The following is a 27,376-nucleotide window of genomic DNA, read 5'->3' on the forward strand; positions in this document are numbered from 1 at the left end:
ATACCCTATCTGGTCGGTTTTTTTCCCTGGGTACGGCGCTATTGGGGTTCCGGGGAAAGAGAGGGTCCTTCTTTTCGCGGTGAAAAATTACCTGTCTGTGTCAAAGGGAAAGAGGGAGGACTGTTTTCTTCCAGTAATCTGGGTCTGACGTGGATAGAGTGAAAGGAGAAAACTCGTTATCCACCTTTTAAAGGCCCTATCCGGCTATTGGGCAGATGGGAAAAGCGCCTTGCCCTCGCGTATAGACCCGTTCCGGGTTGGACAGGAAAGTAAAGCCACTTACTTCCCCGTATAGTGCCCTATCTGGTCTGTAGGCAAAGGAAAGACGCCTTACTCATCTGTGCGGTGTCTTACCTGGTCTGTAATCAAAGGAAACACACGTTACTCACCTGTACGGTGTCTTACCTAGTCTGTTATAAAAGGAAACACACCTTACTTACCTGTATGGTGTCTTACCTGGCCTGTAGTCAAGGAAACACACCTTACTCACCTGTACGGTGTCTTACCTGGTCTGCTATAAAAGGAAACACACCTTACTTACCTGTACGGTGTCTTACCTGGCCTGTTATAAAAGGAAACACACCTTACTTACCTGTATTGTTGTAATTTATTAAGAAGAGAAAAAAACAATTTGTTTGTAAATGTTAATAAAGGTACATTTTACAATTGAAATTTTCTACGTCATAACTTAATGTTATAAAACATTTCCTTTCTGTACTCAGAAGGGGAGCCCGCTTGTGCCATGTTCCAACATTTTATTAGGCTATTGATAGCATGTGGTCACATTTTACTGCACATAAATAATGCAATTAATATTGTTTATGCGCAACTTCTTCCAATACTTTAAAAATATTTAGGAAGTGAAACGAAATACATTTTTGTATTTGAAATAAGTTTGTACACACTGTTTCAGATACTCATCTAATCAAATCCTCATTGTAACAATGTTTCTGTGATAAATAAAGATAAGAAAAGTCCAGTTTGGTGAAGAGTTATTATTATAATGTAAATAGTATTGTTAATAATAAATAGCTATGTTTTTCTAGTATTGGTTACCTGCCCCTATTCAGGTTTATAACACTAATGTGTCTGGGCCTTTTGTACATTAATTGGGCACTGAGGTGAATCAATATCCACATTTGCACTAAGTTCCTCAAACCTGGGTAATAATAGCACAGAAAAAATGACCACATTGTAAATATCAGTCAGATGATAGCACTATGAAATGAAAATCTTGTTCAGAATTCACTCTAAAATGGTTGTATGAGAAGCTATGCTACAACAGTCCCTCCCGCGATACTTATAGAACAGTCCCGCAAGGAGGTCACATGACTAGTGCCCGCCATTTTGAATTGCTATAGTTAAAGTATGGTAGTATCGTCGCCGTATATTTTGACCAAAAACAGGGACTTAAAATGCTTGTAAAGCACGGAAACTCCGTACACATCAATGGGACACCATCTTGAACATGTTTGTGGCGGTAGGTTTAGGTGTCGTTGCGCGACGGCCGATATTTTTGTGGATATAGTGGGCATTCGCTAAAAAGACATTTTGCTGGGCGTTCGCTAAAAAGACCATCGAGAATCGAAAACTTTGATTTATGTCACTTCGGGTCAATGGATTGACTTGAAACTCAGGATTAATACATGGGAGCACAACGTGGACATATTCCAAGCAAAAAAAATGAGATTCGTGCAGCGCGGACTTCTCTAGAGTGGGCGTTTGTGGGCATTCGCTAAAAAGACCATGCGGTAACCACGTCACGTTGTTGAGTATACCTGACGTTATCAAAATCGGAATGTTTGGTCAAGATTGTTGAATAAGAATAACAATTGCTTTTTCTTTTTTGCACTATTGGTCTGTAAATTGTAGTCTAGAATTGTGCAAAAACAAGCGCAAAACTTTTTGTGTTATTTTCTGCCGGTTGTAACAAGGGTGTTCGTTGTACCGACAACCGTACATGTTAAAATGTCTGGAAATATCTATTAAACGTAGTAGATGTATAGAATAAGATTTATCATCCCAATTAAGCAACAATTAAACAACGTACAGAATAGATGTCTAGAATGAAAGTTAACAACATAATTTCTTAAGATATTTAGTAAACAAACCAAGCCGCAAAGACTAAAACAAGTAACTTACCCTCCCCATGGCCAAGACCATGATATGATACATCGTAGGCGTCCTTACCTTGATATACGTACATTAGGAAATGTAGTTTTCTACACCAAGTACATTTCATTGTATGTCCTTTGGGTGAACCTCACTCCTTTTAGTAGAATAAAATGCTTGTACATGTAGGTCTACGTATGCCCTATTTCCTCAAAGATTCATATCACTTTCACTTTTGTCCCCTTTTATTTCCGCACTCTCCCCTTCCCACTTCAAGCAATAGTTGTAAAGAATTGAATAGCCAATAATGACTCACCAACTTAGTGTAGTGTCAACTTATCTCAGGAATCATCTTTCCTTCTAATTGTAGACTCAGAAAGAACTTGAGGCTAGCATGAATTTGAGCCTTCGTTGTGTTGCAAAACGTCCTCCGAATCGTGGGGACTTTCCCTACGTCACCGAAACCTTCGGTAAGCCCCCGACGACGTGGCGGTGGGTCAAAGGACAAACTAACCTGGAATCTAGTCTCCTTGTAGACGTTGAAAGTTATATCTTAAGAAAAAAGGTATATGGTCCTCATTTGCATAATCTATATTCAACGATGTTCACCTTCACATAACTTCCAAATGTGACTAGGATGAAACAAATCCGCGTTATCTATATAATGCAATATTAGGGTACACCGATACATCGATTCAGACTAATGTTTGTTCGCCATTTAAATCAATGCAAACACACCACTGATATCACAATCAGAAATATTCTATTCATAGGGTTATGCATATTTATTGATTATTATCAATCAATCAATCAAGCAAGCAAGCAACCAATCAATCATTCGCAGGAATCATAGTCTGACGCATAGCGGCTACAGACATGGAAAGTTCACGCCAGGTTGATCTGTCCTGGGCATACTCTCTCCAGTTGGTTCTGGAGACTCCCATGAAGAAAAAAAGTCTACTTGTGCCGTATTTTGTGTTAATCATATTTCTCAATTGGCCATCAAGATAGACCTTTTGACCTTTTAAGCCTTGTACTTTAATACCAAATCACAAAAGACCTCGACCTTTGTAACTCACTTCGTCACATGCATGGACCAAACAATGTTGCGACCGTTGCTGCGGATTAGTTTGTTGCTGTTCGGTGCTTTGGCCGTTAGGATCTACTGGAAATACGATGGTTTCAATCCAGGTAAGGAACAGTATTAAAACAACACTCTTTATACTTCATTCAGAGGCTCAAATAACCTATTTGCATACTAACATACACTGATACTGACGCCACTAAAAACAATTTTATTTTTTTTATATAGTATTCTGCGTGGTATGGGCATCAAACTTGAAGGTCTTCAGCATAAATACAGTCAAAACTTGCAATGGCCATCTCTACATAATTGTGAATGTTTGTAACGAATATAGGGTTTGCTTTACCCACAGTGTCTCTGCGGGGGGCCACGGTCGCCATCACGGGCTGCAGTACCGGTATCGGGGAACAGATGGCGTACCAGTACGCTCGACTGGGGGCAAAGATCCTCATCACAGCTAGGAGGGAGAACAGGCTGAAAGAGGTGAGGGGGCGTCTATTCATATCGTTTCAGTTCTATATATAATCATATATTTATATATATATTTAACATAAATCTGCTGAGATCATGTAGTACCAGTGAAATTTTCTGCCGTTTCCAAAAATGCAAAAAAAAAAAAAATTCAACAATACACTGATCAGCTTCAAAATAAGTTTGTACTATGTTTGTACTATGGACCATTGCAAAAAATAAATAAATACGTATTCCTGTTTATTTGACCATAAAAAGATCAATGATGCAGTGATACCTTGATGTGTGCATATTTACTGTGCCTTATGGATCTTTATTGTTGGAAGAGCCCCCCCCCCCCCCCAAAAGGTTATTTATTAGGTTGATTATTATCATGGAAACTTATCTGTGATGGTAGTGAGCATAGTACAAAGCTAAACTTTCTTCCAAAACAAAAGCACATACGGATCCAAATTTCAACGACCACTGTCGCCTTCTTCAGGATCAATACTATGTTATTTATCTCCATAACTAAGGTATTAATTTGATTTGATTTATTCAGCTGTATAATCATGAGAAATACAGCCAGGGCTACCCAACTAGCCGGAGGCTAATTATCAAGGGCTAGCCCTGGAAACTTTACAATATACAATAACAGCATTACGATAAATAAAGGTTCAAACAAACAAACAAACAAAGTTTACCGGTACATGAGGTTTGTTTTTCGAACAAGGTTTTACAGACAACGTAACATACATATAACTTTGGATAAAGGCGACAGTGGTCGTTGAAAATTTGATCCGTGCGTAGTTTTGTGTTGGAAGAAAGTTTAGCTTTTGAAATCCAAATTGTCTTCAGCTTGATTTTGCCTTACCTTTGTTTTCTTTGGAATCCAAATTGTCTTCTGTCTGAACTGTCTAACAACGTTTCCCATTGGACATCTGAAATTGTCTTCATTCATAGTTAGAGTATAAAAGACCTGTTTCTTCCAGATCACTTCGGTGTCACTGACGAAGGATAGTGGATTCTATCCGAAACGTCTGAACGTTTCCAAAACCATATCCAGTTGCTTGAGTAACTTTTTTTTGGTGTATCTTATTACCTGGATGTCTAACCTACATCGACGTAAAGTTTAGCTTTGTTCTAGGTTGATTTTTGCCCCTCAGGTCGTAGCAAAAGCGATGTCTCTGGGAGCCCAGGAGGCGCACTACGTGGCCGGGGACATGGGGAAGGCGGAGGACTGTGAGAGAACCATTCAAACAGCCAAGGACAAATTTGGTAAGGCGAAAAAAACGTCTAAAAAGCTGAAGGCGTGTGATTATATAGACCATTAGCGCTTCATACACTTCATTCGGATTCTACGAAAGCTTTGCCACGAATTCACTACTAAAATCGGTGGTAAAAGTACCATTTCAAATCCAAATCAGAACATGAGATGTCAAAAATTGAAGTTTGCTGCAGTACCTTTTCGCAACCGCTACTCAAATACCAAATATTATGAAAAACCATACTCAGCTTCTCAAGTTATATGCTGTTGACCTACATATAGAGACACAACAGCAGGCCATAACCGAAAATATAACCTTCTTGGCGAAGGTAATGACAGAGACGGGTGCTTTCTGTTAACGTTTTTTTTCCATTGTAAGAGCATTTTTCGTAAATATGTATTTGCTAGACACCGAAAATCAATTAATGAAATGATGTCATCCATAAATTTCACTTGCCGTGGCCTAAATGAGATAAGTAGCTGAACCTCCAGAAATGATCTGTTTATTACCATTTATGAAGTGAAAATCATAATTTGGATCTACTTCAGGTCATCTGGACTACTTGGTGCTGAACCATGTTGGATCCAATCTCGGATCTGTGCATAAGAAAATTTTGATGGGTAGATCTTGGGACCAGGACCCTGATGTAGACTTCTTCGTGGACTACTTGAACGTGAACTTGGTCAGTTACGTCCGGCTGACCTCCCTGGCCTTGCCGCTGTTGAAGGAGAGTAGCGGACACATCGTGGTGATCTCTTCTATTTTGGGTAGCGTTAAACTTGCTAAACATCCGTGAGTAACTCCATCAGGCTGGCAATTATGCATACAGTAAGGTTCTTTAGGCACAACCAGGGAGTACTTACTTCCAACGATTCGGTTTCTGTCAGACACCATCATCAAGAAGTCAGCTCCAGTCATGAACAGAGACGAGGGGGGATACAAACTGAGACAGGTTTGGGACGGCATTCTCGCTGCTGCAGCGCCACCTACATCGGCTATAAGTAGCAGTGAGAATCGTATCCAGCCATTCTAACCCTGATGATGGTGTCTGATAGACACAGAAATGTTGGAAGTAAGTACTCCCTTGTTGTGCATAAAGAACCTTACTATATATATTGCTGTTAAATTTAAAGTTGTTCATACAGTCAACCCTTGTCACACATGCACAACTTTGTCCAATTTCATATAAATGTACATAACCAACCATACAGCTAGCTAAATTTATATAATTACCAAGAAGCGAGAGAAAGTCAAATGTACTATATAGAGTAGATTGGACGTTTACTTGGTCATATAATGTATATTTATGTTAGTTACCTTTGTTACATAATTGTTACTAGTTGACCACATGTAGCCCATTTTGAGCACAACTGTGCAATACAGGTCTTTCTTGTTTCTCTATCTCCTCTTTTTCTTTCTTCCCTCCTTCGTTCTTTCTTTCGGGACGATAATGTGTTCTTTTCTGTTGTTCTGCTAGGAAAGATGCCGTGGCCAAACGACGGCTTCCATTGTACTGATAAAGGTCTTTCTTCCTTCCTTTCTTTCTCGTCTTTCTTTCTTCCTTCCTGCCTTCGTTCTTTCTTTCTTTCTGTATGATAATGTGCTCTTTTCTGTTGTTCTGCTAGGGAAGATGCCGTGGACAAACGACGGCTTCCATTGTACTAATAAAGGTCTTTCTTCCTTCCTTTCTTTCTCCTCTCTCTCTTTCTTTCTTTCTTTCTTCTCTCCTTCGTTCTTTCTTTCTGAACGATAAATAAATGTGTTCTTTTCTGTTGTTCTGCTTGGGAAGATGCCGTGGCCAAATGACGGCTTCCACTGTACTAAAAGGTCTTTCTTCCTTCCTTCCTTTCTCCTGTTTCTTTCTTCCTTCCTTCGTTCTTTCTTTCTGTACGATAATGTGTTCTTTTCTGTTGTTCTGCTAGGAAAGGTGCCGTGGCCAAACGACGGCTTCCACTGTGCTAAAAGTCTTTCTTTCTTCATTTCATTCTCATCTCTTTCTTCCTTCCCTCCTTCGTTCTATCTTTCTGGACGATAATGTGTTCTTTTCTGTTGTTCTGCTAGGAAAGGTGCCGTGGCCAAACGACGGCTTCCACTGTACTAACAACTTCGCGTTGGACGGATTCTTCAGCTCCCTCCGTGTGGAACTGATGAAAGCTCAACACGAAGTGTCCGTCACCTTCGCCGTTCTGGGATTAATCTGGACACCGAGAATTGCGGAAACATTTCAGGTAGGATGAAAAAAAAATTGTAGATTGACGATTTTTTATTGCATTTGATTTGTGCGCAGGAAGAAAAACAAAAACACGTGGAACACTTTTTATATTGGCTTTCGGAAAGAGGACAATGTGGCACTATACTCAAGTTAATACGTACCATTTTAACAGTGCCACGTGCTAAGTATAGACAGAAGGTAAACGTAGTATTTTACTCCCCAACCGAAGTCAGGTGCCCTTTTTTACACAATGGATAAAGTGAGGAAATGTCGTGTAAAGTGCCTTTCCCAAGAGCACAACGTCGAGGGAACGGCGGGTATAGAACCTGGGACCTCTAAGGTTCCGAGCCCAAAACTCTACCCGTCACGCCACAAGCCGTGGTGCACGTGTATGGGTAGTTAATGAGATCAGGAAGAGTCATTGCGATTTTACTTCTACTAGCAGCACATATACATACATGGATTGAAATACATGTATATTGTCCTTTGTCATATTTCTTCTTCTGCTGCCAAATCTTCAAATGGATTTAACTTTTCATTTTTTCAAAAGCCAACTGATCTGGAATTTGGTATAGGGGTAGCTTTAGCACAAGAAACAGAAAATGGGTCACATAGACCAGTCCGTTTTTCATAGGGGTGTTCTGGAAGAGTCCATTCTTGTGTGTTCTTGGGGCAAAAAAAATCCAGTTTGGAGTGGGATGATGTTGTGGGACAGGTCAATTCCTGCAAAAGGTTGATATGGAACAGTACATTTTTGCATAGGGATAAGATGGATTGAAATATGCTGTATTTGCTCCCAAGCAAATGTCGGCCTTTCTAGTTAACACGTGATGGATAGCACTATGGCATTAAGAAATTCGCAAGAAACTCTCTAACGTTATTATATTTCTTCCATTTCTGGTTCCTGCAGTCTGTGCCTGGTGGAGAAAAGTGGCTAAAAGGAGCCGCTCCCATAGAGGATACCGCTATGGCCGTTATACGGGGAGGGGCGACGAGAGCGCGGGAGATCTACTATCCTTTTTACACGTGGCCTGTGTCCAAACTTCGGGCGCTGATGCCACAGCTAATAGACTACATACATGTAGCTGCTAGCGTGAACATTGGTCCTAAAATAAATGATTAGGACAGAAGAAAGAGACAGAGAAGGATAACTTTTTGGTGAAACCTGCTATGTTGATTTGATTATATGGATGACATCCTTTGCGGACCCTAAGTATAATCTGAGCCAAATCTTTCCTACAATATATGCAGGTACACATTATTGCATGTTAGTAATACAATGAAATTTCATATTGTACTTCTAGATCAAACAGTATTTGCACGTATTACATAGTTACTTTACATCAATTTTGATACTGAAATGACTTTATCTTACAGCATTCAATCATAAATTAAATTATTCGGTCTCAAATCTGGATACTGAGAATGTTACCTCTATAATGAATAGACATTTAGGGCAAAATCAAAAACGGGCTGCAACTTTAAGTTGAAAATTTTTGTTCTGTATGAAGCTGGAGCTACTAAAGATCAGGCTTTGCAGCTTGCCAAAGTCTTTGTAATTAGATACTTTTTTGAGCTCCGTAAGGATGGCCTATTGAGAATTATTGTACACACAAAAGTGAAGGCTCTATTCTATAACTGACGAAACAGCAACTGTAAGTTGAAAATTTATGTTCTGTAAGAAGCTGGAGCTTTTACTGAAGATCTTCTTTTGGTCTTGTAGCTTGCCAAAGTCTTTGGAATTGGCCACCCTTTTGAGATTGTTAAGGATGGCCTATCAGCACTTATCATAAACAAAAGGGAAGGTTCTATTATATAACTGGCGGAGAGACAACATTAAGTTGCATAAGTTTTTTGTCTATGCTAGAACTAATTAATAAAGATCTTTTTCTGTTCTTTGACTTGCCGGAGTCTTGGTATTGGCCACCTTTTTTGAGATTTCCAAGGATGACCGTCTAATAGTATTGGGAGGTATTATACACATTATTAGCAAAGGTTCTATTCTATAACAGGAGGGGCGGCAACTTTAAGTTGAAAGTTTTCATTCTGTAAGATGCTTGAACTACTACTGAAGATCTTCTTTTGGTCTTGTGGCTTGCCGGAGTCTTCGTACTTTGCCGCCCTCTTCAGTTCCGCCAGGATGGCCAATCGAGAGGGACCTTTGAAGGACTTCTGTAGCTGGGAGTAGGAGAGCTCCTGTTGGGGGGAGAGGAGGGCGTCGCCATGGGAACGAGGCTGACTGACAGCTCCTGATGGGAGGGGCTCAACCTGAAATGGCAGAAAAAAATTGTTGCAGCAAGAAAGTACAATTACTACATGGAAAACTACCAAGTTTGCAAATGACAGGATGGTGCAAAATGGTATAAGATGAAAGAAAAATCTTAGTCTAGACTTTCACTTTCAATTCATTTGTTTTTATGCACTAACAGCAAACTTTAAGGAAATTACAATGGTGATGTTGTTGAAATACTGCGTCACTTTAAAGGCCCTGACCTGTAAAATACTTTTTTTGGTTGAGTGATTGACCATTCTATAAAACCGCGCCATATTTTTTTGCAAGGTACTGCGGTATGATACTACTCAAGCCTCTTAGCCTTATTTGAGGCCGCAGGGACAGTGGGTTGTTATCTACTGTCTAGGTATGTAAGGTGGAGCCCATCCCTCTCCTTCACCACCTTTTACCTCCCCAACTTTGTTGATTCTTAGATTTTTTCAGAAAAAATTGGACAGGTAAAAAAAAAAATAAAAATAAATTTTTTCAAAAGGTCTGGGGTGAAGATGTGAGGCTTACCTAACACACACAAAAAAATAGCCTGAGGAGTTTAATTACACATTTTATACAATGAATCCCTCCCTTTGATTTGTTACATGTACTAATGTTCTGAATGATAGGCCTTGTTTTCAGACTGAAATTATCTGCATGTGGATCTGAATGGTAATATTTACAGGTTTGTGATAGCAAAACTTAATGTATTATTTTTTTGTGTGACATAATTTGAATTCTTTCTTTTTTTGAAAATGAGAAAATTGGCAAATCCGAGAAGCAACAAATAAAATTAGTCCAAACCTGTTTGCTGGCCGCAGTTGCGCTTGACCACGAAAGCGTTCTGCCTCGTCCTGTCTTCGCTTCCCGACGAGCCACGTTACACAGCGAGCAGGACCAATGGGGCGTCCCCTCGATCATGTGACAACAACCAACAGACTGAAGGCACGACGTGTGGTATGCATGGCCACAACTGGGGGGAAAGACAGAATTTCCAAGTTACAGGTGTAACGGGCTGGGTTATATATGCCACTGGTAAGAATAAATATCTGGGTATATACATTTTTTTTGCCAGCTATACTGGCTTAACATCATATATTAGCTTGATTAAATCTCACTTATAGCAGCTCGTCCCACATTGCAAGGAGGGGCCAGTTAAAGCCCAGAACAGCAGAGTCTGTGTTACACAGACTAGATCTTATATTTAAGTTGAAACAGAAGCATAAAGTAAACACAAATGCACTTATGTTTGAATGGGTTAAATTTTTTTGGAGGATCTGGAAAATGAAGCATTTGTGGTGGTTTTGAGTTCGCAGTAGCACCACATACTTTTTAGTTTTAGTCATACTGTAAGTGTAATTGAAAAATGTTTGTGGTGGTTTTGAGCTCCCTACAAAGGGCCACTGCAAAAACTGAAAACATAAAATGACCACAAACATTTCTGTATTACTATCTTTGCCAAGAAGGTTACGTTTTTGGCATTGTATAGTTTTACAGGAAGGGTTTGCTAGCTGTTCCCCTTTAACGTGCTCAAAGCATTCCTCCTCTACATGTAACACTCGACCCCCATTTTACGTCCCATTTACACAGATACACACAGGAGATACATGTATCTTCTCTTCTGCTGGGTGTCTTTCTCTTAGTGTGTTTCTCGACTATTGAATTGAGCTTTGCAAGGGCTTACCTAAAGACTATAACTGAGTCCTGTTCCTCTGTAATGGAGAAGTGTTGCCCACACACACCACAGTCCTCCTGTCTGGGCACCAGACCTTTGTTTACAGCAGCCTTCAGGTTACAGAGGGACCAGTGCAGGTCATGGGACAACAGGCTGTTGGTAGTCTTCAGTAACGTCTGGAAAACATGGGGGAAAACTGTTCAAGCATTTTTTTAATCACCTTTATTGCAGTAGTACAAGATGAATGAATTGAAAAGAAGATAGCTAGGCCTTAATAATGAACAGTAATGAATGAATGAAGACCTTTATTGCACATTTTTGTCACACCGGGCTAAGTACAGGTCACAACAAGACATGTTGAAAAGATACAGTTCACAGATACAAAATGAGACTATTGCTGGATAAATTTAACTTCTCCTCGCTTTTCTGTTATAGTGGAGATAAAAGAACAGATATGTTTTATGATCGATGGTTTGTCTACTTGCATTAGGATCAGTAAAATCTGGAGGGCTTAGTCCGGCCTGTATGTTATGAACCCACTAAGAAACAACCAAGACAATGCATAATCAAGTATTAGAAACCCCCCACATGGAAGTGTAATAGTCCAGGGGAGAGCCTCATTCTGAGTTAGTCAAACATTCCAATTTTATGGCATGATGAAAAACATCTAGAGATTAAAACGATTTCATAGTATTACATTTAACTCTTACAATCTCAAGACAATGAATTTCCTAACACACTTGTACAAAAACGCATTTAATCTTGGCTGGTATGTAAATGACCTGTTCTGCATGGTACGGGGGGTCTGTTGTAATTCAGGTGCTTTGAGGGAGTAATAAAACTAAACGTCAATATTTAAACTAAGGGTGGTAACTTCTGGACGAACAAATTCTACTTGACAGAAAAGAAGTGGGAACATTTTGCTACCCGACCACAGCAAGATGGCAGTAGGAGGTCAAACAGAAACAGAGTTGGACACAGCCTTTGACATGATACAGTCACATCTGGGTAAAGAGTGGATACAGCTTGCCTTGAAATTAGGTATTAAGTACAACGAAGTAGAGGATATTCTGAACAAGAGTGAGGGAAATCTGACGTGGAAAGTCCGTACTGTGCTGGAAAAATGGAGACAACAACAAGGGAAGGCGGCAACAAGTGAGAAATTACTGGATGCTTTGAAGCGTGCTGGTAGAAAAGATCTTGTCGATACAGTGAGAGACAAGTTATACCCATATTTAGAGGATACCTTTCCTTCAAAGCACAAAGAAGATGTGACTGAAAAGAGTGAAGTTGTCAAGACCCCCGAATCATCAGATACTGCTACAGCCGTGGTGTCTAGTTCGCAGCCAAAAGGAGACTCCGTAAAAAAGAAGAAAGCGTTACCAGGTACATGTACATCACAGGCTTCACTTAGAGTCAATAAAAACGTCAAGAGCAAGACTGGTAAAAAAACAAAAGGTGTAACAAGAAGGAAACGTCGTAAACAAAAGACTGACTCTAAAGGCATTGAAAGTGATGTAAAATTTGCACTAAATGCCATCGAAAGCATACAGCTTGCAAAGGAAAAGCTTAAGGAATGCTACTATCTTGTGATCGAATCATCTGTAAAGGAAGACCTTTTGGAGGTCATTTTCCAGATTGATGACACAGGGTTAGACTTGTGTAAGGACATTATTGCTAAACATTGTAAAGGTTTTGAAATTGGTAAAATGTGGTCATCGTCAATCTATGTACAAATGTTTCCAGAAACTGAGAAAAGCATCACTGCATTGAATAAGCTCCAAGAAAGCGGCCAGTTGGTTACAGACTTACAGTTAGAGTTTGAACAAATTGGGCTCGACTGTCCCTTAGAAGTGGATGTTATGTCGATGGAAGAGCTGGAAGAAGAGGTTGCAGAGATTGTGGAGGAAGCTATGGACATATTCAAGAAAGACGAAGTGTTACGACAAGGAAAACCTGAAGAAAGAAACCTTGAGAGAGAGGATGAACTGAGAGATGCACTGTTGCGGATAACGGCCTGGATGGGTGATGAAGACAATGTGAGGACACTCCTACAGGCAGGTGTGCAGGTCAACACAGCCAACTCAGATGGAGAAACACCGCTATGGAACGCCGTAAAGGCAGGGCATTCCAACATTGTAGCACTTCTGCTAGAGGAAGGGGCCGACACAGATGTTGTTGACAAACATGGCTCCTCCCTGCTTCTTTATGCCAGTTCTATTAGACACATCGAAGTGTGCAAAGTTCTTATACATCACACTGAAGCCAATAAGATGGACGAATATGACATTATGGAGTCCGACAATCCTCTCTGGATAGCCATAGATAATGCTGATTCACAGTTACTAAGATTTCTCATCAATGAGGAAACTCATATAAAGAAAGCAACCTTTAGCCCACTCTGTCTGTCAGTTGAAAAACTCATGCAGTGTGAACAAGGCATGAATGGCACAAGAGCCTGGGAAGAACATGTGCATGTCTTTGAGATTTTGGTCAATGCGGGAGAAAATGTTGATGCTACTAATGGACGTGGTGAGACCTACCTCACATGTGCCTGCATGCAAGGTTGCAAGAAGACTGTGAAACTACTTCTGGAAAACAGGGCTGATCCGAACACATTAGATTTTCAGGGAAGAACTCCGCTGCTTATGGCAGTCACGACAGGTAATGCAGAGATTGTGAAAATGTTGACACAGCAGTAGACACTGACTTAAACAAGGCAGGTAAAAAGGACATGACTCCACTGAGAGTAGCAACCTTGAGATACAAGGCAGAGGTCGTGAGAATCTTGGCACAAGCAGGCGCCGACTTGAACATGACAGACCCCACAGGTAAGACCCCACTGTGGCTTGCAGTTTCTAGTGGGCCTGCATATGTAGACATTGTGAGAATCTTGACACAAGGAGATGCTGATGTCAACAAAGCAGATAACACAGGAAGGACTCCGCTCTGGAAAGCGGCTTCGAAAGGTAACACAGAGATTGTAAGCATCTTGACACAAGCAGGCTCTGACTTAAACAAAACAGATAGCAAAGGAAGAACTCCGCTATGGGTGGCAGCTGAGAGAGGTAAAACAGAGATTGTAGCCATCTTGACACAAGCAGGCGCTAACGTAAACACGACAGACTCGGAACAAAAGACACCACTATGGATAGCAGCATGGAATGGACACATAAGAGTTGTGGAAGTACTTCTCAAAGCAGGTGCAGATAGTTCTCTCACAGATGACACTGGCAAAACCCCACATCAAGTTGCTATAGAAATGGAGCATAATGATGTTGCAAAGATGATTGAAGAGGAGGTTAGAAAGAGATTTAAGAAAAAATCATAACTAAAACCATGGGATGGAGTAAGTAGTAGTGCAGGAGTTAACAAGATTTCACTTCATGTAAAAAATCTATTTGCCCGAACTAACTTTTCCCTAGCCTAAAATTTAAATAACATTTTTCACTTCCCTGCAGCAATGGAATTCTTTTTTAAAATTATTTTAATTTCTGTGTTCACCTATGCTTGATGCCATGACTTTGATAAGTAACAAATATATCAAAATCTCACTGAGGGAAAGATTTTGCTTGCCCGATGAGACAAGTAGGTTCAGGACATGCACTTGCCCGGGACAATTGGACTAGTGGACTTGTCCAACCCTGTGAAACCTTTCTCATCAATGCATTTAGCAGTGTGTTGGGCAAGAATACGCAAATAAAGATTATTGTCATTGTCATTGTCAATATTGATCTCAATGAAGACAATAAACACACACCTTTACTTACTTGTACAACTTTGTTCCAACATAAACGGAAATACTCGCCATGAATTTTCGGTCACTCTCATCGGATCAAAAGTGGCGGAAAGACGAAATCTACCACTCCCCGTCTTCCCGCCGCTTTTGATTCACTTATGACATCATCACCTGAAAGTGACACCACAGTTTTTTTCAGACATTTGATGAAGATCAGCAAGTCTGACCAAAAATTTATGGTGAGTGTTTCATTGTACAACATATGAAATGTATTCTACCAACTTGAAGTTGAAAACAGAACCTGTTCATAGTTGTATGTATCTAACATCCCCAGCAGTAGCTCTCGGATCTCCCCAAATTTGCCGGTGTTGTAGGCCGGGTCCTGCATGATCTTCTGTAAGATGGACGGGAGGGCGATGTATCCCATCATGCTATTCAGGACGTGCCGTGTTAGGTCCTTGTAGGCTGATAGGGTACAGGAATAATTATATATCATTAATGAGTATTTCAGCATTTTTTTCTGGGAAATTTTTATAATTTCATAGTCTTATTACATAAGACTACGAAAAATGAAGCTATTAGTTTTGGGCTCCATTTGTGTGCATGTGTGTGTGAGAGAGAGCATGTATGTACTATGTGTGTGTGTGTGTATGTGTATATGCATGTGTGTGTGTGTGTATGTGTAAAAAATGTGTGTGTGTGAGTGTGTGTGTATGTGTGCATGTGTATGATGTACAGACGTATGTCCGTTTGTGTGTGTATGTATTGTTATTGTTATTGGGGTGGGCTGACTACTTTCTCTTCACAGCCATGGGCTGCATTGTGAAGGTGGGGCTAATCACAAGGGTTTTTTTGGAGTGGCTACTATTCGGTGATAACTGACATGTAACCTCAATATGGCAGCAATATGAGTGTGTTTGTTAGAGTGTCTGGAGCAATAACTATAGTAACTTAATGTATCCTGAGACCTTACCTTGTATCTGTTCCTGTGACAGACTGTCCCTGTGTTTCCTCTGTGGTGACAACATGACCTCCATCAGCGGAAACCACAGGCCCTCCCGCTCCTCCTCCTGCATCTTCCCAGAGTTCCTCTGGAGGATTTGAATGATGACCAGTAGGTTGGTCTGTACGGAGCTGACGGCCACCTGCGTCTGGGAATCCTATTGAGCGAAACAAAGTGAACTTTATGTGTGAGTGGCTCAAAACCTTAGCAGTTCTTTGGCCACACATGAGGCATCATATTGAGGTCAAATATTCTGAATTTTAAAATCTTCAGTCAGATTGACGTTTGTAACAATTATTTCCAAAATATTTGTGCCATTTTCAATTGTCACAACGCGAAAGAAGCAAGCTGCAACCAAATTCTGAATATTCTGAGATATGTTTATAGACCAATAAACAATGTTTGTGCTATATCCCAGAGGCAGGTCATTGAACCCTGGCATAGGTCAATGACCTCCTCTGTTACATGTACATTCAACACTGTTACTTATAACCCAATTTGCAATGTTATCAACTGGTCTGCAACACTGGTATCAAACGTTTTAACAGCCCAGCTATGACATGAATATCAGTTACATGCCACAGTTCCATGGATGTATTTCAATGATGCAACTACAGAAGAATCAAGACATTGTCCACATTTCAGCTCAAATGTCAAGTTCATTTCCGTTTCACCATGGCTCCAAGTTCAATTGTGTGCCAAGTTGAAACACCACATCTGGTTTAGGCTACATCACCTTTATCTACGGGGTACCATATATCTGTTGACTTGAAAAACAAGCTACAATTGTTATATCAACAAGTTGAAAGCGGTTTCAAATTGCAATATTTTCAATATATTGATTACCTTCAAGACATGATTACATTAATATATATCATTTTGAAACAACCATCCATCAACTTGATGCTTTTAAAAACAATGGATATACTAAGGTTACCCCCAGATAAAGGTGAACTAATCTTTAAGTTAGGTTGCACTGGTAATTGTCAATATACAAAATACCTGTATCTAACTATACCTGCACTTTAATTTGAACTGCATGTGCACGTGTGACTTTGTGACTTTACATTAAGTATAAGTTTATCTTCAAAGTTCATCTGAGTTCGAAAGAGTCACGCCTTCACGTGTTGCATAATGTGACAATTTTTTCACACAAGCTGACTGCAGTTGGACAGTTGAAAAGTTGGGTAAGTACAATTTTTGTGTTGAAAATTACAGTGCAACATTATTTCAGAATATCAAGTTTTGTACAATTCATATCTATAATTTGTAGAATGTCACAAAAAATCTAGGTTAATGGGCCAATTGGTACATGTACTTTTGACCCATATGTACCGTATAACATTGTGCTACGGGTATTGTATACATTTTCCACACACCTGGCATGATGCAATGTTTGTACAATGTCGTGCACTCATGCGTACCTGTTACTAGAGGTTACCAGTGAAATACTGTAAATGCCTTAACATTTGTGTTTATTCAATTATGGTGGTAAAAAAAAAATTGCAGAAAATAAGGTGGTTGCAGTGGTTTAAAATTTGTAATAGTGCAACAGTCACATACTGCAAACACTTGTGGCTTTAAGTTCACAACAAAGAAGTTTACAGCAAAAACACAAACATAAAACTGCCGTGAGAACTTCAAGAGCTACGGTAAGCGTCTTTGCCGACGTGACCTAACCAGTTTAAACACAAGACACAAAGAGGCCATGGGCAGGTGGTTACTGGTCCCTCAAACACCTGGGGCCAGGTAAAAACACCAAAATGGGTATTTTGGAGGGCCACGTGGAATAGAGAGCACCAAGAAGACTATTCTAGGGTGCCACTGACTTAGGTGTCTGTTGAGAGCAGGTTAGTTTTGAACTGTTTCTGTTCAGAAATAGAATGACTGTATAGGGGCCCACAATAATTGCCCTACAATTGTTCAACATAATATATAGAGTGTAAATTGGGTATTTCGTTTCCTTGCTGTTTCAGTAGTATATTTTTACAGTAGTTGCTAGCCCTCCCCCTTTATCGTCCATGATTGAGTCACTTCCTCGGACAGGCCTCCATTTTATGTCTATTCAGAAAGATGGGTGCAGCCCCAATTACGACAGAGACACCCTTCCTAGAATTTGAACAGTTAACGTTACCAGTTACTATAAAAGTTAAGCTAGGAGCTAAGAGCTGATCTGTGTGAGGCTGCCGCCAGTTGAGCTACATTCAAGGAAGTCCCTTTTCTGAGAGGTAACTCAAAAATTGAGCTACATGTATTTTGATTTCATATCATTTGTAGGGAAAGCTGTGTAATTTATGTACTAGTAAAAATTGTCATGAGGTAGCCAAATTTGGCATTTTCCTTCTTTTGTGGAGTAATCAGTTAGGCACACTCCAGTCAGAAGGCTAAATTTTCTCTGGAAACACTGAGTCTTATATCTTGTCACTGACCCAATAAAGTTAAATCTTTATAATATTTAACAAAAATAGTGGACCCCACAACAATGAAAGAAGAAAAGTCAAAAGACAGGCAAGGTTCATTGTCAAATGTAACGTTACATTAGGGCTTGCTTTCTTGCATAAAATGCTTGGTCGTCCTTTGAATAATCCCATGGTCAGTTTCGCTTTCACTTTATTTGTTTTACCAGGAGTATACACTCAGGTCGAAGCTAGACTTGTTTTCAGCAGTCATGGACTTAACGCTACATGTTACTAGTTACTGCAGTAATGGACAATTTGAAGGTCACTAGTACACTCTTATAGGTTGGGAGGTATACAATTATTTAGAAACCAAAGGCTTGTCAAAGTCTGAGCAAAAGTCAGCCTAAAGGTATAAACAACTAAGTTTTCATTCAAGTACCAAGAAAAGCTGCTTGGGGGCTAAACTTGACCTTGGCTGTGTTCATGCAAACACGTACCCGCATACCAAATATCATTACAGACCAAATCTGACTCCTAAAACTTTGAAGATTCTTATCAAGGTGTAAAGATGAATAAGGCTGCCCTCTAGTGGTTTTTGTTCAAACTGCAGCTTCCTTTGTCAACTATCATGTGATCAGATGACTTCCTCAACAAATCCAAGATGGCCGTTGTTTAGTTTTCCTCGGCAGAGAACTAGAGTTTCTTTAGAAGTTCATTGATGGCTTTCTGAATATTAAGCACACTAAAACAAGCCAACTGTGGGTGCACAAGACAGGGAAGGAGCTGGTAATCTAATATTTTGCTTTGTATGGACATCAATTTGTTGTTTTTTGTGTGTGGAAAAAAATGATAGTGTGGGGGAGGGGGGCACTGGAAGATTGCATAGTTTACTGTATTATTCACTTAAATGTCTTCTCGATACCAAACTTTTGCGTTATGAGAAAATTTAACTTGTTTGTGGAACTAAATGTTCATGGTGGTAGCAGGTGTACAAAACCAATGAAAATTTTCATAATCTTTCAAAGAGATTCAACAACGAAAATTAAGAACATGCTCCCAAATAATGATCTATTGGACATAAAAAAAATATTAGCCCTGCTACACATAATGTGTATGTGTGAACACTACTACTGACAATAACTGTAACGTTATGTCCTTACGTAATACAATTGTAGGCTAACCAATCCTTGTTGTACAATGTATTTACAGGGGGGCAAGCAGAGGCATTGTCTAGCAGGACTCAGACAAATACAACTAACGTTACAACAAAGTAAAGAAACAACGAAAACATGGCTACTGCAGCACCATTAAGCCTCGAAGAACAATTCAAAGAAGACCTGTCCTGTAGTATCTGCTTGGACCTCTTTGACAGACCCAAGGTTTTGCCCTGTCAGCACACCTTTTGCCACGACTGCCTAATCGACCACGCGGCAAGACGCGGCATCTTCAAGTGCCCAAACTGCCGTCTTAGAGTCCAGCTTCCGCGAAACGGAGTGGCGGGTTTGCCCGACAACTACCTAGTTACGAGTCTGTGCGAGAGATTTGAACAGTCGCCACAGTTCGAAGGACGAAAAGAGCGGTCGCTATCTGGCGACACACCCAACTTTCAACATGTACCAGAGTGCAACATACCTGTACGTTTTGAAGAAAGCCGTTGTGATAGAAACCCTATCACACCTCTCGCACAAGCCCAACAACCTGAACAAGAAAGTATTACTACTCTTCAAGGCCAGTATACCGAGCGCGGGAATATCGTAGCAAGCGAAACGGGACCCGTCAAGCAAAATCAGAACGTTCTCCCGCTACAGAAGGTGACGTTTGGCGGAAAGGGGCAAGAGGAGGGGCTATTCAACCACCCTGTTGGTGCGACGGTGTCTGACGATGGGGAAATTTTTGTGGCGGACTATGGCAACCAGAGGATCCAAGTCTTCACCCTACAGGGGGAATATCTTTCGCAGTTCCCAACTGTGGTGTCAGGTGAATAGACAATTTTGGTTTCATTTGTTTGGAGCCCAATTTTTGTGTTTCCTGATAGCGTAAACATACTGTTTTTGCTGTGTGTTCTTCTTCTTCTGTCAAAAGAAAGCAGATGTCGGGTGACCCCTTTTCTTTTTATTTAACAATTACTATATGGTGAGCCTAATGGTATAGAAATTTCAATACATTGTAATAATGTTAATGACCCCAAAACCAAGAAGTTGTAAGGTAGCTCTTTTTACAGAAGACTACAAGAAATACATTTTGCATTTTTGCATAAATGTTGTTGCCTTTCTAGTTTCTTGTTAATTTTCGTTGCTATATCTTTCCCTTCAAGCTTGTGATGAAATACATTTTTGTCAGTTTCAGATCATAAAAAAGATAAAATTTTGTTTTCGAATGAAACAAGAAAATTTCTGTTCTTAGAAAGGAGTTTTTGCAATGTTGTAGTTCTATATTAAAGCATCCTCTTATTTTCTGTCTGGTGAATAGAAAATTTTGGTTTCATTTGTTTGGAGCCCAATTTTTGTGTTTCCCATATAATTTTTTTAAAGGATAGGAGCTTTTGCAATGTTGTAGATGATGATTTTAAGCATTTTCTTGTTTTTTTTTTCTGTCAGGTGAAGAGACAATGTATCCACATGATGTGGCAATGGACAGGGAAGGGAACCTGTGGGTGGTGGGGTGCACAGATTCCGCTGGCTTCGGCATAAAGTACACCAGACAGGGAACGGTCCTTACAAAGTTCAACCTACAGTACACGGAGTGGCGACGGAGATCGGCAGTTGCCGTGGACACCCGAAGGAACCACGTTCTCGTCACGCAAACCCTCGGGAACAAGGACAACCTACACGGCCAAGTTCTGGTGTTTAAGTCGGACGGGACGCATTTGCGAACAGTGGGCTGGGAACAGGGAATGAAGGTTCCTTGTTACATCCATGTAGACGGACAGGGCGACATCATTGTGTCCGACTGGGGTAACAACAGCATCTACGTGTTCAACAGGTGAGACTGCCAGAAATACGGATTCAGCCATACCAATTTAATTTGTTGCTTCTCAGATTTAAAAAAAAAAGAAATGGACCGGCAGGTTGAAAAAAAAAATTTGCATATTAGGTCTTGGGTGAAAATATATGGCTTAAATAGTAAAAAAAAACAGCCTGTCAGGAGGAGTTAAATGGCACATTTTTTATACAATGAATCCCTTCTTTTGATTTCTTACTCATTCTTACTCCTTTCTTAACACTGTCCTTAATAAAAGGCATTGTTTTTAGACTGAAATTATGTGCATGTGGCTCTGAATGGTAATATTTACAAGTTTTTGAAAGCAAAAACAATTTGCTATTAGGACTTTATTTTTTTGTGTGAAAATGAACAAAATGGACAGAGTAATACAAGAAGCAACAAATAAAATTGGTGTGGCCTAAGAATGATAGTTTTGTTTATATCTCTTATTTGTATCTATCCAAAATGTTTTTTGTGACCTGTACTTCATTCAATCATTTATTCATTCAGCTAGGATTTTATTATAGGGAGTCTAAATTTCTTGGTGAGTCGCGTTAAGTGATATAAATGGGGGGCATCCAACTTCCATGGTGCATAGTTTTTGAGAAATTTAAGTTAAAATGCTGCATTCTTAGGTATTCTGCAGGGTAAAATTACTGTCAGAGAGGTCACAGTAAAAGACTATGACTACTAACAGATGACCTAGTGGCATACCTGGTCAATCAGAATTTCATGCTTGTTAGAGGATCTGCTCCCCAGTGTTATGGTGTCTAGTGCATCCAATTTCTTGTCATATTAAGAAAAGCATGTCCAAATGACACCATGACTCATTCCTGGCTAAAAGACTGTTCATTCAATCAATAGGGATGGACAGTTCCTGTTCAACTTTGGAGAGAGAGGAAACGAGGCCGGCCAGTTGTTTCTCCCGCGAGGGGTCTGTACGGACGAGGACGGAAACATCTTCGTGGCGGACAGCGGAAACCGACTCGTGAAGATGTTCGACAGGGACGGACGATTTCTCACGCTCGTTGCGAAAACGAAGGAGCCGTGGGCTGTTGCCATGGCAATGACAGGACATTTGGTGGTGACCGACTGGGGGAAAAATACAGTCTACGTGTTCTACAACTAAAGTAAAAGTGAGATTACTAATAGAATATGGCTGTCTAGTATCTCCAGCTTTAAATTTTTTCATCTCATTTTTTTGGAGGCTATATTCAACTCAAGTTTGTTATAACTCTAAAACCTGCCAAAATACATTTTTATCAATTCAGATCATAAAATTCAGATATTTTTTTTCAGATATGAAAAGTGAGAAAGTTTTCCAACAAGCAAATTTCCATCCCTAGACATTTAGGGATAGGTTCTGGAGATAGCCTTAAATAAGAGTTTTTGCAATCTTGTAGAATTATCAATTTTTTCTCTCTTCTTTTTGCACCCTATAATTGTTTCAAAAGGATGTCTTCCACGAAATTTACTTCATGTGGCCAAATTCTCAAGAAAAGATTGCCAACATGGAACAAGAAAGGGTTATTTCTCCACATTCCATTGAAAATTCTAAGACTCGTGTTTGTATCACCCCCAGTCTTACCACAAGCCAGTAATGTTTCTCCTTTCACTTTTAATGAGTACTTAGAAAGCACCTCAAGTTTTACCACAAGCCAGTAATATTTCTACTTTCAGTTTAAATGTGTTCTTACATGTACAAAGTACCTCCAGTCTTACCACAAGCCAGTAATGACAGTTACCAGCTGTAGCCAGTCTGTGAGTAATATAATTTTTACTTTAAGTTTGAAATGTGTACTTAGAAAGTACTTTCAGTCTCACTACAGGACAGTAATGTTTTTACTTTAAGGTTGAAATGAAAGAACTAATAGAAAGAGCCTCCAGTTACACCACAAGCCAGTAATATTTCTACATTTAATCAGATTAAACTTCAAATGTGTACTAGTCTTAGAAGGTATCTTCAGTCTTACTATTGCCTGTAATGTTTTAAGGTTGAAATAATAGAAAGTACCTCCAGTTTTACTTCCAGTCAGTAATATTTCTTTAGGTTTGAATGTGTACTTCAATATATAGAAGTGCCTCCATTCATCATGGTCGCATTAGCCAGTAATATTCTACTTTTAAATTCAGTTTAAATGATTGTGTACTTAGAAAGTACCTCCAGTCATACCACATTAGCCAGTAATATTCTACTTTCAGTTTAAATGATTGTGTACTAAGAAAGTACCTCCAGTCATACCACATTAGCCAGTAATATTCTACTTTCAGTTTAAATGATTGTGTACTAAGAAAGTACCTCCAGTCATACCACATTAGCCAGTAATATTTCTACTTTAGGTTTAAATGTACTACTTAGAAAGTACCTCCAGTCATACTACATTAGCCAGTAATATTTCTACTTTAGGTTTAAATGTGTACTTAGAAAGTACCTCCAGTCATACCACATTAGCCAGTAATATTTCTACTTTAGGTTTAAATGTGTACTTAGAAAGTACCTCCAGTAAAATCACAAGCCAGTAATGTTTCTACTTTCGCTTTAAATGTGCATGTAAAAAAGCAACTCATGGTAAAAAATTACCACAAGCCAGTAATGTTTCTACTTTAGTTTTAAATGTGTACATAGAAAACATCTCCAGTAATATCACAAGCCAGTAATATTTCTACTTAAGGTTTAAATGATTGTGTACTTAGAAAGTACCTTTAATCTTACAAGTAGCCAGTAATGTTTCTACTTTCAGTTGAAGTGTGTACTTAGAAAGTACCTCCTACCTTACTATATGCCAGTGATATTCTTAAGGTTGAAATGTGCACTCATAGAAAGAACCTCCAGTCATACCACAAGACAGTAATCAGGGATCGAAATACTTTTTTTTTGCTACATGCAAAATTGCAAGTTGGCAAAAATTTTACGTGCAATTTGAAAAATTTACATGCAAAATACAACTAGGCGGCGATGGCGACGAGTATCGATAGCTTGAATCGGTGAATTTTGATTACATCTAGTAAAGTTACCGGAGAAAGTTACTGGCAAAAACAAGAAAGGATAAAGACACACGTCCATTTGTCTTTTTGTCTAAGAGTAGGGGGTCTAATTCCTCAGTATTTTTCCAATAGGCCAGGTATTTGCAACATGCAAGATTGCAAGTTCAGAATAATTTTACATGCAAATCTCAAAAATTATGTGCAAATTGCAAGTTAAGTAAGTGTATTTCGAACCCTGGTTATGTTTCTGCTTTAGTTTACTTAAAAAGTATCTCCAGTCTTTCTCTTAACTCCACACGCTTTTATATTCTAAGGTATAACTATCATCTTATTCTGGTGAATAAAATGTTGGCGAAAAAATCCACAAGCTACTGTGAGTCAAAATCTGTTTCATTGATTCACACAACACTAGTCCATGACGATGTCCTCCAATATCTACAGGGTTTAACAAGTTTTCTAAAATTCACTTGTCCTATCGGGCAAGTACATGCAAAATTGACTTGCCCAAACCAGCTTTCTGCTTGCCCAAAAATTTAATCAACATTTTTCACTACTTTTTTTCACGTGCAGCAATGGAATACTTTTATCATTGGCTCTATTTTTCTGTGCTGACCAATGCTTGATACAGTAACTGTCATAAGCAACAAGTATATCAAAATCTCATGAAAAAATCCTATCGGACAAGTGGGGAAGGACATTCACTTGCCCTGGACAATAGGGCTAGTGGACTTGTAAAACCCTGATCTACGTCACTCTGGCAATCACAAGTATGTGTACATTATATTTGACTGTTTATACTAAAACATACAATGTATACAAACTTAAGCAACAATCTTGATGCTGATTTGCAAATGCACATAGGCAAACAAAACGGAACTTTAAAGGTACACTTTTGCAACATTTTGACCCCAAAATTGTAAATAAAAACCTTTATCACAACCACTTTTCAGCATATTTGCACCATTATTCTTTATTTTCAGTGTTTGTGAACTGTGCAAAAACACGCTGTATACAATGTACAAGGGCCACCCACAATCCATCTCAATTTAGGTCACTATATGGTTGCAATCGGCAGTGTTTCTGTATCTATATACAAGACTGGAAATTGCGTGGCCATGGCTGCATTTGAGAGGTGGCTGCTATAGATTATTTCTGAATGCTTAGGTCAATGGGAAAAATCCAAAGGGACCAACAAAAAGTGACCGCAATGGCCAGGTGTCCACTATAATGCATTAGTGGCTGCTAGTATAGGTTTGACTGTAGATGAAACATGCACAAAGCATTATGAGTAAACCAAAACTAGGGGGCCCAAACCTACGCCACTTACACTCCGCCCCAGAGTTCAACTGCAGTACTGTAACAGGCCACTAGGAGGCCAAAAATCTAATTGTTTCTAGGTCTCATCAAGACCTTAGTGACATACCAAATATCATCTAGTAGGCATTCTAGAGTTATGCTGGTCTTCTTACACACCGATAAACATACAAATGCTACCCAAACTAGAAAGGTAATATTTGCAAGCAAATACAGAATGATACATTCAGATGTTGTAGTCTAACACTGGCAACTGTTTTTTTCATTCTTATTTGAACACATTTTCTAAATGTAGTGACCCGAGCCCCTCTAGATCTGACATTTGCTACATTATGTAACCGAACACCACATGGTGCCTGCTACTTTACCGGTTACCATGGTGACAGCCGTCTGGTCCAGGTCGTTGACCTTATTTGTGCGGAAAAGAAGAAGAAACAAAGCAAAAACAATATGTTCCCTTCTGTGAAGGTAACATAAATATAACTTTCTTGGCGAAGGTAATAATATTTTCCCACCTGTGTAGGAGTGTTTGCGCTGTCAGACAGCATGACTTGGTTCAGCACCTTGACCTTGCTGACCAGTGTCTCTAACATGATGTTGAATGCCCCCTGGACGTCTCCTGCCTTCTCCAGTAGGTATGCTGTAGCCTCCAGCGACTTGTGCTTTCTGCAGATCTACAAGTAGACAATAAGTCCTGTTATTCTCACGCTATCAACATTATCGACTCATCAACATTGGCCTACATGTACCTTTAGAATGCAGAGGTAGCTGGAGACTCAATGGTTGGCAAGAAATGGTAGAGGCTGCTTTCCCTAGATAACACTCGGCATTTAGCAATGACTTAAAAATGGTACATATAGAAACTGCTTTCTCCAGTTAGCTCTTGGCATTTGGGAATTTAGGGTTTCAGTTATTAGTAATATAGTTGTAAAGTACATACATTTACATGTACTACTACTATGCAGTGCACTGCAATCATGTACATGTAAGCACAGCATAACAAAAACCTGCTGGGAAGCCCAAGGCTACACTACTTAATATTCCCTGCCCCAAGAGACTAAAACATCATGACCATAGCATATCCAGAACACGAGATATCAAAACTGGAAGTTCTGCTGTGGCCTAATAGAAAACAGCTAGGGGCCCATTATCAAACTTGTGCTTCATTTTCCCAACTCCTACTCACATACCAATTATCCTAAAAGATTCACCTAACACATCTCATCTTATTCTGGCAAAAACATAACGTTTCTTGGGTGGGTAAGAAAAATTACATTTACATGTATCTAAGAGTACACACCTGCAGTGTTTCCTCCAGTCGGTAGGTGTCGTTGTTCTTCAGGAATGCCATGACACCCTGTGGGTTGTATCTACACATCAGGTCAATGTACTTCTCTGTCACAGACGGCTCTGTGGATACTGGGTCCTTCATCATCACTTGCTCCTGTACAAAATGGACATTGTCAAACAAATTTAGCATTTAACTTCTTTGAGTTCCAGACATTTGATCATGTTTATTTGAGAGGGTCAGGAAGTAAACAAAAGTCTTGTTGAGCTAAAATTCATGGAAATGTAAAAAAAAAGACACACACAGCAGGTACATGATGATGATGTAACAATATACTATACTATAAAATACTCTGTACCTTATGTCTGTAAGTAAGGGCTACCTAGCTAGTATGGGACTGACAGAGAGAGAGCGATAGTGAGGGAGGGAGAGAGACAGAGGGGGGGGGGTAGAGACAGAGAGAGAAAGAGAGATGAGAAAGAAAGAGACAGAGAGAGAGATAGAGAGACAGCGGGAGGAGGATAGAAAGATGAGAGAATTCAGATAAAGAGAGACGGAGAGAGCTTGTTTCGGTGCGATCAGATACGAAGATCGGTTGCAAC

At 39.6% G+C, this 27,376-nt stretch overlaps 2 protein-coding genes across 3 annotated transcripts in view; one reads left to right on the forward strand and one right to left on the reverse strand.

The window, feature by feature from the left end:
- Positions 1-3,511: 3,511 nt before the first annotated feature.
- On the forward strand, positions 3,512-7,151 carry LOC118405998 (hydroxysteroid 11-beta-dehydrogenase 1-like protein B). Its single transcript, XM_035805853.1, has 4 exons — positions 3,512-3,679; positions 4,813-4,924; positions 5,463-5,681; positions 6,976-7,151. The coding sequence occupies exons 1-4, from the start codon at positions 3,512-3,514 to the stop codon at positions 7,149-7,151; spliced, it is 675 nt and encodes a 224-aa protein (XP_035661746.1).
- Positions 7,152-8,308: 1,157 nt separating this feature from the next.
- LOC118406097 (vacuolar protein sorting-associated protein 8 homolog) overlaps positions 8,309-27,376 on the reverse strand; it is a 44,563-nt gene continuing 25,495 nt past the window's right edge. The window contains exons 23-29 of one of the 2 annotated variants that reach the window (XM_035805960.1): positions 26,787-26,930; positions 26,002-26,160; positions 15,777-15,963; positions 15,105-15,268; positions 11,074-11,240; positions 10,194-10,362; positions 8,309-9,394 (exon numbers count right to left, since the gene is read on the reverse strand). In XM_035805960.1, the coding sequence (XP_035661853.1) occupies positions 9,125-9,394; positions 10,194-10,362; positions 11,074-11,240; positions 15,105-15,268; positions 15,777-15,963; positions 26,002-26,160; positions 26,787-26,930 (1,260 nt within the window). In that variant the 3' untranslated portion in view covers positions 8,309-9,124. The remainder of the gene's footprint in view (positions 9,395-10,193; positions 10,363-11,073; positions 11,241-15,104; positions 15,269-15,776; positions 15,964-26,001; positions 26,161-26,786; positions 26,931-27,376) is intronic. The other variant, XM_035805961.1, reaches the window with a different exon arrangement.

Source organism: Branchiostoma floridae, chromosome 18 (assembly GCF_000003815.2).
Source record: "Branchiostoma floridae strain S238N-H82 chromosome 18, Bfl_VNyyK, whole genome shotgun sequence".
Lineage (NCBI taxonomy): Eukaryota > Metazoa > Chordata > Leptocardii > Amphioxiformes > Branchiostomatidae > Branchiostoma > Branchiostoma floridae.

Excerpts from the sequence above, each read along its gene's own strand:
- LOC118405998 (XM_035805853.1), top strand. The coding sequence starts at position 3,512 with ATGTTTGTAACGAATATAGGGTTTGCTTTACCCACAGTGTCTCTGCGG. Across the intron at positions 3,680-4,812 it reads GGGAGAACAGGCTGAAAGAG|GTCGTAGCAAAAGCGATGTC; the intron begins GTGAGGGGGCGT and ends TTTGCCCCTCAG. Across the intron at positions 4,925-5,462 it reads AACAGCCAAGGACAAATTTG|GTCATCTGGACTACTTGGTG; the intron begins GTAAGGCGAAAA and ends GATCTACTTCAG.